Source organism: Neolamprologus brichardi, chromosome 16, assembly GCF_056152115.1.
Source record: "Neolamprologus brichardi isolate AB-2024 chromosome 16, ASM5615211v1, whole genome shotgun sequence".
Lineage (NCBI taxonomy): Eukaryota > Metazoa > Chordata > Actinopteri > Cichliformes > Cichlidae > Neolamprologus > Neolamprologus brichardi.
Genome location: NC_142119.1, coordinates 10,422,566 through 10,436,776, shown reverse-complemented (window position 1 = coordinate 10,436,776; position 14,211 = coordinate 10,422,566). Strand labels below are relative to the sequence as shown.

At 38.5% G+C, this 14,211-nt stretch overlaps 1 protein-coding gene across 1 annotated transcript; it reads left to right on the top strand.

Moving 5' to 3' along the window:
- Positions 1–1,042: 1,042 nt before the first annotated feature.
- lmln (leishmanolysin-like (metallopeptidase M8 family)) lies at positions 1,043–14,039 on the top strand. Its single transcript, XM_087853002.1, has 16 exons — positions 1,043–1,459; positions 2,452–2,555; positions 2,691–2,721; positions 3,122–3,204; positions 4,003–4,120; positions 4,458–4,636; positions 4,834–4,939; positions 5,293–5,387; positions 5,467–5,584; positions 5,910–6,017; positions 6,108–6,295; positions 6,544–6,676; positions 6,883–7,042; positions 8,472–8,602; positions 9,555–9,765; positions 10,049–14,039. Exons 1-16 carry the CDS (start codon positions 1,322–1,324, stop codon positions 10,147–10,149), a joined length of 2,004 nt encoding a protein of 667 aa, XP_087709128.1. The 5' UTR covers positions 1,043–1,321; the 3' UTR covers positions 10,150–14,039.
- Positions 14,040–14,211: the final 172 nt, after the last annotated feature.

Here is a 14,211-nt window from a genome sequence, read left to right as displayed (position 1 = left end):
GCAAATCTCCAACATCACAGAAGAAACAAATGAAAGGGAAGCTGAAAACCACAAAAACTTTACAGCAGCATTTTATAGGTTGGGCTGAGCACTGAGATGGTTTTGGAGCCGGCTAAGCAAAACAGAATTTTTCATTAAAGCCTGAAAAATACAATAACCATAACACATGAGAAATAAACACCTATTACAATGAAAGAAACAATCACTGAACATTAAAAAACGTACCAAATATGCATGTTTTTGGTGCTACAGTTTGACTTAAAATGTTCCGTTAAAATGAAAATTTTAAGTCATTACCATGTAACACTAGAGTTTTCCACCTTCCTAACAGAGTGAAACAAGAGCTAATACAATCAAACAGACACAGGGTGGATTCTCATTAGCTACAGCGATCAGAGATGGTCTAAGTTTAAGCCATGATGGGCATTCAGATGTAATCACATTTACCTCATGTGTCTGATGTTTTGGTGCTACAGAGCGTGGGAACACAGCATCACATGGTGGAAAAAGTGAAAAGCTTTACAGACCTGCCTTAAGAAAAGAGGCAGGCATTAACTTTGAAGTGAAGGGAACCATAATGAACCTAACCCATTTTCTTCAAATTTTGGTTAAGCATGATGTCTTCACAATTTACAAGAATAATACCGTGGCAAAGGGTTTTCTTAATTTCTTTTTTCTCCCAAGTCCCTTGCGGGGCTCCATAAATTTATGTCTCAAGTACATTTTTTAGAGGGATTCTAACTTTTTATGGATTTGTGAATCTGTATCGCTGCTATAAATAATTTAACTTATGAAAAATATTGTATATAATAAAAAAAATTATACAAGCTTTTAAAGCAAATGCCTTTCTAAACTCCGCACTAAAAAAGATAAAATGTTGTTATTTATTTCCTTTGCCCCTTTGAGAGAGGAAAAAGATGTACCATATCTGTTGAATATACCTCATCCTACTAAAATATGATCTTTGGAGCGCTGTCTTCCTTCATTTGGGGGAGTGAATCATCTTGACAACAGACGATCTTTGGAGTGCACCCTCAGCTGACATAAGCTACAAACCAGGACCGCCGCAGCTGTCAGGCGTATATTTATCCCCTCACCGGCCGGCGTTACTGCTTTTACTGCTCTTTTCACTTCGGATATAACTTATTTTAATTTGTTCGCTTGTTTTTCATTTATTCATTTATTTTTTGCGGGATGTTAGCATGTTTTGATTCACCGTGCAAGCGATGAACGAAACGAAAGTAGAAGGGACCGGACCGACACCGGCGAAGATTCTGTTGACTTCGGGCTGCCAAGCCCCTTTTGTCGGGCAGGTTGGAGGATGGAGCTGAGGTTAAGCCGGGATGGCAAGCCGTCCGTGTCCTGGTTCCTCCTCAGCCCTGCCCTTTTCTTCTCCCTTCTGGCCGTGCTAGTGAGCTGTCACGGTTCCTGCAAACACCGAGTCCCTTCTCCCAACGAGGTGAGCCTCGGCTGTCTCTGCCACAGCTTAGCTAAGCTAGAGCTGTAACAGCAGAGGCTAAGCTAGCACGTTAGTTGCGTCGGCTATTTAAGATGGTATTAAATATTATACAGTGTAATAAGACTTTATTGCCTCGGCACGTGGAAAACGAATAGTTGACAATCCCCAGCACGATGTGAAGGACGTGTTTTTGTGATTAAATACAACAAAAGCGTGTTGTTCAGTTGGTTCCTCACTAAGACTTGATGTGCAGTTTGATAGCAAGCTTACAGGCTAACAGTGATGCCACTGTGGTATATAAAGCTGTGTTTGTTTTACTGTGTTCACTGTACAGCTTCTGCCATGCACATTTAGACTATGAAAGCAGCTTTCAGATCACATGCCTCTGTCTATAAATCAGTTTCAGCTGTTCAGCTTCAGCCTTTTCCCCTTTAAACAGCCAAAATAACATCTGGCTAGATTAATTATTTCTTAATTTATTAATTCATAATACAGCTGCACTCTGTATCCCAAACATTGTACTCACAGAAGACAAGTATTTTTAACTAAATGTACACAAAACTCATTCACAGTAAAATGGACAGATTACGTTTTTAATAACTAACTAAAAGGGAAGTTTGTGACTCTCAGTTTTAGCCATTAAAAAAATAAACAGAAAAGCTTATTGGACGTCGTTTGTAAGGTGGAGCACTTTACCTATTCTGAAGGTATTTCCAGAATCCTTAAAGACTCTGATCACCAGCATCAAATATAATACTTGATTCTGATTGAGAGGAAGTTGAACTGTGTTTTGAGCATTTCAGTTTCTCAGTAATCACAAACACATTTTTGTACTGCAATTTCTACTCTTGATAGTTGGCATATGTTCCAATACTATACCAATAATAGTTTTGTAAAACACTAAATACATCTATTGTTAGTAGTATTGGTTGATTTAGTTCTCCTCTTATAAATTGCAATTCTCATTCTCATTATCTGCTATCCTGTTTCAGATTGTCCACCATGTTTACTTGAAGCCTGAGCGATTGACTAAGAGAAGCTCTCCAGAAGACCTTCAGCTGAAAATAAAGATCATCTATGACAGCAGCGTTGACCAGTAAGTGCTACAGCAACTCAAAGGATTTAAAAAAAAAAAAAAAAAAAAAAAAAGCCAAACAGAACAACTGTCACCATTTTTCTAGCATCCATATGCCAGGTTTGTGTGTGTAACAAGTATGCTCTCCATCCACAGACTTACTGCAGACAAAAGGAGACTTGTGAAGGTGAGGACACACCTGAGCACTTTATACAATAAATGTTTTGTAATAGTTAAAGTCTAACTATAACCTTGTAAAATAACACATCTCAACCACAGGGAAATTGGTATAAATAAAAGTGGAAATTAAGAGTTTGATTTTTAAGCAGTAAATAGGGTTTTCTGTTAAATCTTCCATTCAAAGTCCAGTATCCACAAGAACTGCATGAGGACATCATCAGTGGTTTTAACATTCAGCCATGGCTTCTGCTGTTGGTTTTGGTTCTCAGCTGTGAGGTTCAAGTGCAGCACTCGTGAAAAACATTAGCAGTAGTTCAGGTGATGTCGGATTGGGCTTTGCAGCATTGTTGGCTGTGATCAGAGGTGTAACAGATTGAAAGTATGTTACTCCATGTGTCCCTCTCTAGGATAAGCTCTTTCCTCAGGCCATCGCTTACCTGCAGAGGGCTTTCAGTGTCAGGCGCAGAGTGGGGCCTGTACTGCTCAGCAGGTATGTAGTCCCTGCCGTCACTATTTTAACTACACATTGCACTAATTTTCAGTTCAGTAATCTAAAAGAAAGTATAAAATAATAGAGTCTAGAGTAATTTAGATTTTTAAATATGTTCCACATACTATCATAAGAAGTTTTATGGTATTTTATTTAAGTAAAAGCATTAATATCAAAGTGTGTGTGCATATGTATTTTCTTTTTAAAGAAAGAATGAAATAACAATGACATCAACCAGTGGTTTTGGGATTCTGCCTTTTGAAGACACAACGTTAGCATTTTGTTGCTTGCCATGTAGATTCCTTGGCTCTGTGATCAAATTTGGAATAGAGTGCAAAGTGCTAAGCAGTCAGCTAACAAACACTTGGTCAGAAATCTGCATCCACAAGTTGTGCGGGTGCAATGGGCAAACACAGATAGCTGATAACTGGTGGTAAGTGACAGATTAATAAATACTACAGTGTCACTCACCAAAAACTGTAGCACAAACCTCTTTAATTGGGCTGTTTCATGGATTAAGTCGTGTTATTTGTGTGATGATTTGAAGAAGAGTCACCAAACACACCAAGACCAGTTGACTGAGGCCTAGCAGGTGTCAATTAGCTCCAGCTCCAGTGTAAGCACTCCTATAAATCAAAGCACCCCCTTAATAAAATCCAGATGAGTAAGTTAATCAAGTGCTGTGTGTTTATGTTATGTTATACTATTTAATTGCCAGAAAGTTGTTTAAATATTTGTTTCTCTTGGATTTCAGGGAACCACATCTGTGGTTATATTTAACTGTTTCTGTTATCTCAGACAATGTGCAACCAACCAGTACATGAGGAAGAGAGATGACCCTCATCGCTACTGCCAGGACGCCTGTGCAAACCTTACACGATGTGGGCCCGTCATTGTACCACAGCACCACCTGCAGGTCAGAGCGTGCATAGATAGATTACTGATCACACACGACAAGGACTCTAGCCTTGTTAGCAGCTGTTTTCTGTTTTTATTTGGAACATATGAAGTGTTAATTCATTGCTAATTAACATTAAAATATTGACCAAAATGTATACAATATTACTGCTGTAGTTGAATTGTACAGATAACACATAACCAGACAGGGCTGTTGACCAGTTTCCCCATGATTTAAAAAAATTCTGACCAACTTTTAACCCACAGTGTTTTTATGCTAAGATGTGAACACTGTTGTCCGTCCTCACTGGTTCAGTGTGCTCTCTGCTCACTCCAATGTCGTGTTTCTCTTCTAGCAATGCAAGGTGTGTAGTGAGTCTGGGAAGTCATGTGGCCCTACAGGGCCCCCAGATGGGCCTGGAGTCGAAGGGTCCGATTTTGTGCTGTACGTCAGCGGTGTCACCACAGAACGCTGTGGGCAGGAGAACATAGTGGCCTATGCTGCTTACTGCCAGCTGGAGGCGGAGCTGGATAGGTGGGAGGATAAAAACCTTACTTAGTGTTAATTTAAAAAATAAAGAAACTAAAAATACAATACAATCTTTAAATAAAGTCTCATTTTTTTTTTTTTGCTTAATAAGCAATGAACTGTCATCTTGGTTACAGAAATAAATCAAACTGTCAGAATATCACAGTATAAACTAATGTTTGTCAGGGTGTTTTTCCTTTTAGACCTATAGCAGGCTACGCCAACCTGTGCCCTGCTATGATCTCCTCTCAACCTCAGGAGTTTGAAGGGATGCTGTCCACAGTCAAACATGAAATCATCCACGCTCTGGTCAGTACCACTTGTCACTGCTGTTGAGCTTCCCGTGGAGAATTAGGTTCACACAGATTGCTCAAAAGACATTTTTGAACCATATTTTCGTAGGCAGATTTTTAACATTTGAATACATTTGGAGATGCTTTACTGTTGACCAACAACAGTTTGCCAAAGGTGAACTTAAAAGCTAAAAATTGATGTGGGTTTATTTTTACCTCGTGAGCATATTAATAAAAAATGCAAGATTTTGCCCAGAAGATGTGCTGCTATAAATACTCTTGTAATTGGGTGCTAAATAGACTCTTGTTGAGTAATTTGCGCATGTGTGAAATCTGTCACTGACTGGAGTTTCTCCTTACGTCCTCTAGGGGTTTTCAGCCGGTCTGTTTGCCTTCTACCACGATGATGAGGGCAAACCTCTGACTCCTCGCTTCGCAAGCGGCCTGCCCGCCTTCAACGAGAGGTGATTACACTTTCTGTAATGGTCATCTATGATTTCTAGTGTTCAAGCTCTAACTTCTAATCCTATACCTGTGCATCAGTCTGGGTCTGTACCAGTGGAGCGATGCCGTTATCAGAAGAGTCACCAGACTGTGGGACATCAGAGGAGGCGTGATGGTCCGACACCAAGTGCATGTCCTTGTCACTCCTCGTGTTGTGGTAAGAAGCTTCAATATTAAGAAAACTGGTTAGTTTCATAACTCTTCTTCTGTTTATGTGAGTCTAGAAAAAGATCATGTACTGTCATTTTGCACCTCTTTGCTGTAGTTTTGACTGTGCTTATAAAAACGATTGTTTTACAAAGATTTATATATATATATATACGATACAGCACCAGGAGTTGTTGAAGGAATGTAATATATAGGTCTGATTAGAAAGAGTGGACAAAATTCAACCTATGAGATTGTTATTGGAGGCCAGTTTAGGTGTTATAGTTGATGTCAAGTAATAACTAAGTAGTATGTGTCTTCCTTTCTGTTTCCAGGAGGAGGCGAGGAAACATTTTAATTGCCCCATCCTGGAGGGGATGGAGCTGGAGAACCAAGGAGGGACAGGAACTGAACTAAACCATTGGGAAAAGAGACTCTTAGAGGTCAGCACATGTTTGGCCTGGCTTTTTGGTAGCCAGTAGTTTGGGCTTCTCCGTTGTGTTCATCCATTTTTTTTTTTTCATTCATCCCAGAATGAGGCAATGACGGGCTCCCACACTCAGAACCGAGTATTTTCTCGGCTGACGCTGGCTATCATGGAGGACAGCGGATGGTACCGCGCCAACTACAGCCTGGCTCAGAGGCTGGACTGGGGCCGTGGTCTCGGCTGCGACTTTGTCATGAAGAGCTGCAAATTCTGGATGGACAAGCAGAGACAGAGGTCACAGAAACACAGTGTCAAACAGAGTTGAAGTTTTTTCTTTTTGCTCTTTTTTTTTTTTCCCCCTCATGATCACAAAGATCATGCTTTTAGTTTGAAGCTGGCACCAATGGTTGAAAAAATGACCAAGTTTAACACATTGAAAAAGTGGCATATGTATATGTTACAGATAAATTCTGTACTGTACCAGGTACCCACAGTAATGGCATATCTAACCAGCAGCATTTATCATGTACTTGTTGTTGCAGAAGACACGCTGTAACTCCGTACTGTGACACAGTGCGAGCCTCTCCTCTGCAGCTCACCTGCAGACAGGATCAGCTGGCTGTGGCTGTGTGCAACTTACAAAAATACCCACAAGAACTGCCACTTAAGTACCAGGTATGCAAGCCCCCCACCACTACCAATATTGATATGTTTGTGAGTGTTCTGCTGAAACTAGTGGATGTGTTATTATTATTATTTTTTTTATAGAAAATGCCTGACAAGGTTATTTATAGCTACCGCACAGTGCTGTATGTGCATGTTAGAGTAAGCTCTGCTGTGTTCAGTGAGTGTGCTGTGGGTAACTATATGTGCTTTGTCAGTATTTCGAGCGGATCCCTGACGTGGCTGCTGATCAGCTGTCGTTCTTTGGGGGTGCTGTGGAGATCGCGGACTACTGTCCATTTAGTCAGGAGTTCAGCTGGCACCTCAGTGGAGAATACCAGAGAAACTCCTACTGCAGAGTGTCTGAGAACCAGCCAGGTACTGCTTATACTGCTCTTTCTACTGCTGCCTTTAGTCTAGTGCTGTTTTAAATCAAACTCTGTGAACAGCTGTAGTACAGGGAGGGAGGTTAGAATAGTTTCCTAATATATTTCTTATTCTTCTGTGCCTTAAACGCAGGTCACACACACACATACCCGATTATTAAAAAAAATTACCTTTACTCTTTCTTTTGAACATTTCTAAACCTTCTGCAAGTCTGCAACATGCAGAAGCTGAAGTTACTTGTATCTCCCTTCTTTGGATGATTAAAAAATAAAACAAAAACACATCACAAGTCTTCATTAAAATCACAAAATAACACCTGCTGCAAATCAGGCCCAAAAAAGACAAAGACCTCATTTATTTAGATTTTGAGTTTTTAAAATTCAAATAATAAAGACATATAATTTACACAAAGCATAAAACCGAACAATAACATTTTCAAACCATGTACCCAAGTATTGAATTTCAAAAAGCGACTTCATATAAAGATGCATAAGATGATCCTAAAGCTCCTTAGGACTGGAACTAATCCTGGTTTGGACACCTTAAGGCCCTTTCACATAGGACACGGCACATGCAGCAAGGAGTACTCACAATCAAGTTCAACTTTGAACTTTGACCACTGTTTTCAGTGGCCAGATCAGACAGATGCATGGTGTTCATTTTTAAGTAATTTTATTTTTATTATAATTTTTAATAATTGTTAAATAATTTGTTAAAATCAAAAAGAGCTTGACAGAGAAGAAGCTCACCACCATTTAGCATAAATCCATAAGAACACATGTCTGCCCAGTTTCACTGTCAAGAACGTGAAACCTATTCTGTCATAGGTGTGCCTGAGAGCTCATCAGTAAAGACAGTGGTCCCCACTGTCTTTACTGGACTGGTTTAATGTCAGACAATATTTTCACGGACCGGCCTTTTAAGGTGTCTCGGATAAATACAACAAAATAAAATGATACGACCAAGACAAAAACTGTGGTATTTTGTAAATATAATAATAAACGCCAACTCACTGTGTAATTGTGTTACTTTATATGCAGCGTCTTCCTGAAATGTGCCAACAACATGGAGAGTAACATCCTCCTCTCTGCCACTTAATGCTCTCTGGTTGCTATGGTAATGCGTAAATATTTCTTTCAAAATAAGATGCACAACTATAATACGGAAAATGACCCAGGGAAACCGAATTAACGATAAAAACCCCAAAAACCATAAATTTCACACCTGAGCCTCAACTCTCGTGGTCCGGTACCAAACGACTTACAGACCAGTACTGGTCCATGGCCCGGGGGTTGGGGACCACTGAGTAAAGACATTTGGAGGAATTCTTGTATATAAAATCTGTTTTGATCTGCTGTTGTTGATGCTGTTTCTATGAAATATTTGAGCTTTCTATCTATGGTTTTGTCTGTTTGTTCAGACTGGTGGAGAAATTATGGAGCAGAGCAGTATGGACCAGACTCTGTGTGTCTGTACCAGAAATCAGCCTTTGTGATTGAGCAGTGCACTCGGAAGATGACGTACCCTGACTGGGGCTCCGGATGCTACAAGGTGCTGACACGTACATATACTTATTTATGTTTCTGTGAATTTTTAAGATCCCCTTTACAGCTCAGTGGAGAAGGTGACATCTGTAGGTTGAGACTTTTACCTTCTAGAAATCTGTAGATAGGGCTGTTCAATATAACGATATATATCGGATGACAATATAAAAACATCTATCGTTTCATTTTACACTATTGTTTGTTTCGTGGTGTCGTAAATAAACAGTTTACAGCAATATTTTTTTTCATTGTAGTGGCTATATTAATTTCTTAAATTATTTCTTAATTTCTTTATATTTAATATAACCACACTACAGACAGACAAGCGACTGTTTTTACGTGCTGTTGTTTACAACGACGGTAAAACCATTGCGCGTGTTTGGTTTCCACGTACACCTTTCACAATAAAGCTCAAGATCCTGTTGAGACTTTTCAAAATAAACTGAATCACTTGAAAAAGAATGCAGAGAGTTTACGGATGAGAAGAAAAAAAAGAGCCGTCAGGTGCTAAAAAATAAACCTTAGACTCAAACTTTGAAAGAAAATGGTGGCCGTTACAACTTATGTCATGCATCGGTTAAAACACTCAAATCCAGGTAAAGGATGCCCAGCTGGAAAAACTTCATGCAAGTCGAGTTGCCAGAGATTCACAGAATTTACAGAAAATATTACATTTTTGTGATTTATATCCTTGTCAGGACGATAAATGTCTTATATCGGGATATGAGATTTTTGTCATATCGCACAGCCCCATCTGTAGATTTTAAATTTTCTTTATGTATGACAAACAGATTAATAGTTCAGGTTAAATAAATTAAATCCCTTTTTGTTGTCCCAAACTGCTTTGGTGGGCTCTTGAAAGGTTTTATACAAAGGGAAAAAATAAACTTAGAGAAATGAGAGGAAAGTGCATGTCGCTGTGTGTTTTGGGTCTGTCTCACACCCTCTCTGTGCTGCAGGTGTCGTGCTCAGCTCAGGGCCTCACGGTGTTCGTTCAGGATCGTTCCTTCCTCTGTGTCCGTAAAGGTCAGCTGCTGAGCGTCAGCGTACGCGTTAACGAGTGGGTTTACAACGGTGTCCTCATCTGCCCCGCCTGCACCGACTTCTGTGATGACTGCCCCCTACCCTACCATCTCCCACCCATCAACACCTCCAGGAGCAACCCAATTGGTCAGTCAGTGGACCAGCTGATTTAAATGCTCTTCCTGTCCCATGGTGAAGCTGTCTGCCTTTTTAGATTTCAACTGATGGTTGAATGAAGTTGTTTAACAAGTGAAGAAATGGGAAATGATATAAATGAGAACAAAGTAAAGAAATCGGTGAGGAAAGCACTGAAAGGGAAAGATAAAACTTAAGGTGTATGTATAATTAAATACTCAATGTGAGTAGAATATAATTCTGTTATGTAAAACAAACATGATTTGATAGATGTTATTTTCTGTCTTTCTTTTAGATCCATGCTCCAGTTCTCCAGGTTTGGCCACCACTCTGTGGCTCCTGCTGCTCAACCTGCTTCCTCTACTGGCTGGACTGCTGCTCTGCCACTGCAGCTGATAAAACACACACACACCAAACACACCAAGGTAGCTGAACAGTCCTCTATACCATAGTCACTTGAGGACTTGGACTGCAGATGTTTTTCCTCTTTGTTTTACTCATTACCTCCTCCTTCCGGTCCTTTCTTTGCCATTCCTTAGCCTATTTTCTCCTTTTGTTCTGTGACTGCATCCTCACGCATCTCTCAGCACAGTCAGGTATCCTTTTGCTGAAGCTCCATTCAGTTGTCCCTCACCAGGTTTACATGCACTTAAGTAATCAGGTTATAGCCAGCTTTCATTTGAACAGGATTTATCTGACTGACACACACAGCCAAAACTCTGTCAGTTATCAACATGGAAAGCAGCTATACGGCAGCTAATACTGTTATTTGTGGACAAATTATTGGCAAAAAGAGCAAGTTGGATCGACAGGGACCATTTTTATGGCAGAGCAATGGAACATGAAAAATAAGCAGTGTAATTTGTTCTTTTCAGTGAGGCAGAGATTACTCACATTACATATACTCAGAATGCACTAACACCACTTTTTTATTATCAAGACCATGATACATATATGTACTTACAATACACCTATTGTTGTTGTTGTTAATATTATTATTATTATTATTATTATTATTATTATTATTATCATCATCAACCACAACAACAACAACAACCTCTTCAAAACAAAAGTCTAGCATGATAGAAATAAGTTTTTGTATGTAAAAAATAATGAATAAAAAGTCAAATATTTGCAAATTTTAGCATCTTGTATTCAAAGATCTGCTTATTTCTCATGTTGTCACACAAAGGGTTTAGTGCAAAACCAGACATTGATCAGTATGTTTCATATACTAATCGATTAATGAACAGTAATTTAAGGTTATTTTAGGATTAAGAATTTTAAAGTGATTTTATAATGAATCATTTATGTGATTTGAAATAAAATTTGTCAGCCCTTTTATAATAATTGACCAGTTGTTACTACAGCTTGCTTTTCAGATGGTCAGCTAACATATCCAAAGTTGTAAGAGTGTAATATTGTTTTGTGTACACTTGAAATTGTATTCACAGATATTTTTAAGGACGTCATTGAATGTTTAACCAGGTTACTGTATATATGTTTCTGATTTCTGCTGGAACCAGGTTGCTTGCAGTGATTTGGTTACTTAAGTGCATGAAAATGGTTAATTCAATTCAGCATGTAGAGTGTCTGCAGCATCATTACTCCTTAAAAAACACATTTTAGTTCTGGACACTTGTTTATTTTAAATTTTTTTTGTTCTTTTTTTTTTTTTTACTGAGAGCTGTGGAAACCTGATAGATTCACTTTGGTTTCTCCCTAAATTTCACAACTTTACTTCAGCTTTGGGATCATCGTACTTCGTCAGATTCCTTTTTCTTACAGTGTAGTGATGGAAGCGGGACGTCTGTATTTTTTAGCTGATCTCTTCAAACTAATTTCAAGATTGTGACAAACTGACTGTCGATCGACAATACCACAATGGTGCAAACTACCTGCAAACTTCTTCCTCTTAACTGAAACAACATGAGGCTCTGTGCAGTTTGCTGACCTCTGGTGGCAGCAGAAGGTAACTGTTCAAAGTTTTTTAAGCTTACAGAATCTTTTATGCTAAAAACTCTTTCTGTAAATATAAATATGAGACCGGACAGGAATATGGTGGAAGGACTTCCCCTGCCACCTCCTGACAGGTCACTTGAGCTTAAATTCATTACCTCATTTTTTTCTAAGAGTCATTTTATCCTTATTTAAGATATGTAGCTGTTCAGATGTAGGTATGGATCTTCTTTGGAGTACAGATTGATAATGTTGATGATCGTTGCTGTCTACATGACGAGCTCAAGCGTTTGCATTCAAGGCCTTTGCTTTTTGCAAGTAGAAGTTTTGCTGATGACGATGCTGTACATTCACTTGACTATAATTATTTTCCAACCTCACAAATGTATAGGAATTTATTTGTTGTAAAAAGCAAATGAATTATCTGTTGTTGTTTTTTTGATAATCAGTCAACTCAGATTAACACCTTAACAACTCAGATTGTCAAGCCTGCTGCTGCTGCAGCCACTTAAAGGCTAATAGAGAGGTTGGAGATTAAATGGTGGAAGGTCTTTACTGAGGAGTAATATCTAAAAAATGTTTCCCACAGTTTTCACTTCATTGTGTGTCCAAAACCCAGCAACTTTTCCGCAAATGAGTCCACTGACATTTCAAAAGCACAAATCTCTCAAATTTCCTCCTGAGTTCAAAACCAAGACTGGATTTGTCCTTGTTCCATTGGTCTTAAAATTACATGACTGCTTATTTCTGTTAATTATTGGCCAAAAATTACAAGCTTGTTTACAGTTCCCGGCTTAGGTGGTGATGCAATGAGCTAAACTAAGATTTTTAAGTTTTGGCAGGAATCCAGTGGTGCTTAATATCATAAACCTGCTATGGAAACACTTTTACTGTTTAAATACAGATTATAATGTTTGGCTCTTTGTTTCTGTAATGACGGGCACTCTTTCTCTCAGCAGTTCATACATTTGTTGGAATTAGCGATTGTTTTCAGTTTATGGCCCAGAGTGAAGAGCCCCTACATTTGTGGTTCATTAAACTCTTTTGCATGAGCCAATTGAGAACAGCCTCTGAAGCCACAATGGCAATGCTTTAGGATAAAAGTGCGAATTTCTGTTTGTTTGTTTTTTGTGGTGGAGAGTGGTGTGGAGTATGAATGTCTGAAATAATGATTCGCTCCTTTTTTTCCAATGAATCTGCAATGTTTTGCTCTTATTTATGCAAAAACAAACAAAGACACAAAACAAACTCAAAATGACAAAAAATTATTAACAAATTTATTATTAACAAATTTTTTGATTACCTTAAAAAGTACGTTGAGACACAATTCTACCAGTTCAGTGAGGAGAGAAGAACAATGAAGACACAAAAATGACCTTCCATAGAAAAAACAAAAACATATAAAATCACCACACAGAGATGCAAAATAAGCACATGAGCATGATAAATGTCTCCAATAGTGGCAAAGTGACCATGAAAGCCCTGAAAATGTTTTGAAATGAGATGCAAATTAAAATTGCAAAGAAACTGTGTGACTTGCACATAAATTTAAGTTAGTAGCGTGGGTACCAAATAATTTTCGGACAGTAATGAAAAGAAAATAATTCAGCACTCAAAGAAAATATAATCTAACATTAAACAACTTGGTTTAGTGATTGATGTTAATAATCTGGCTCATTTCCCCGACTAATGGAGCTCATTACATTCATTTTAAGACTGACTTTGCATTTCTGTGTTTGCACTAAAAGAACTGGCCTTAATGTGCGGGGATGTCTCTGTTTGAAAGCTGATGCCAGGAGAGGTTTTATTATCTGAAGCCCACAAATGACGTTTGCCACCAGGTCGGTCATGCATGTGTGTCTGTGTTGTGTAAGAAATGTTTTAATTGATAACTCTGTCAGTAATATGTCCGGGAACATGATTTATATGATGTAAGTGTTTCGAGTCATGCACTGTAGAGTTTGTGTTGTTGGTGTTAGTCCTGTGCAGACCTGACCTCAGTTCACTTTGATCATGTTAAAAGTGAATTTCAGCTAAAACTGACTGAACTGTAAGAGTTTGTGATTTGCTTTTACTTTTTTGAAATTACTGTTCAATGTGATGACTGAACTTGCACTAAGTTGAGGGGGGAAGAAAAAAATCAGATCCCGCGTCAGTGTTGGTGAAACACGCAGAAATGTGATGCTTCTGTGTTTCCAGTTAATTTTATGCAGTGATGAGGCTGTTGAGAAAACAGCCGATCCTTTCAGTGAGACACTTTGTGTTACTAAAATGATCTTTGTTATATTTATTTTATTTTTTAGGAAAAGGGCTGCTTTGTAAGACAAATCAAGACTTTTGTCTCAGAATAAAAATTGTCTGTATCCCTGAAGACGTCTGTGTCTGTCATGCTTAATAAAATTACATTTATTCATTATATTAAATCAAACAACAGAAAGTTTAATGCTCCTAAAATTTTGAAACTGAAACTGATATGTAAAACCAACTAGTGTCTCCACC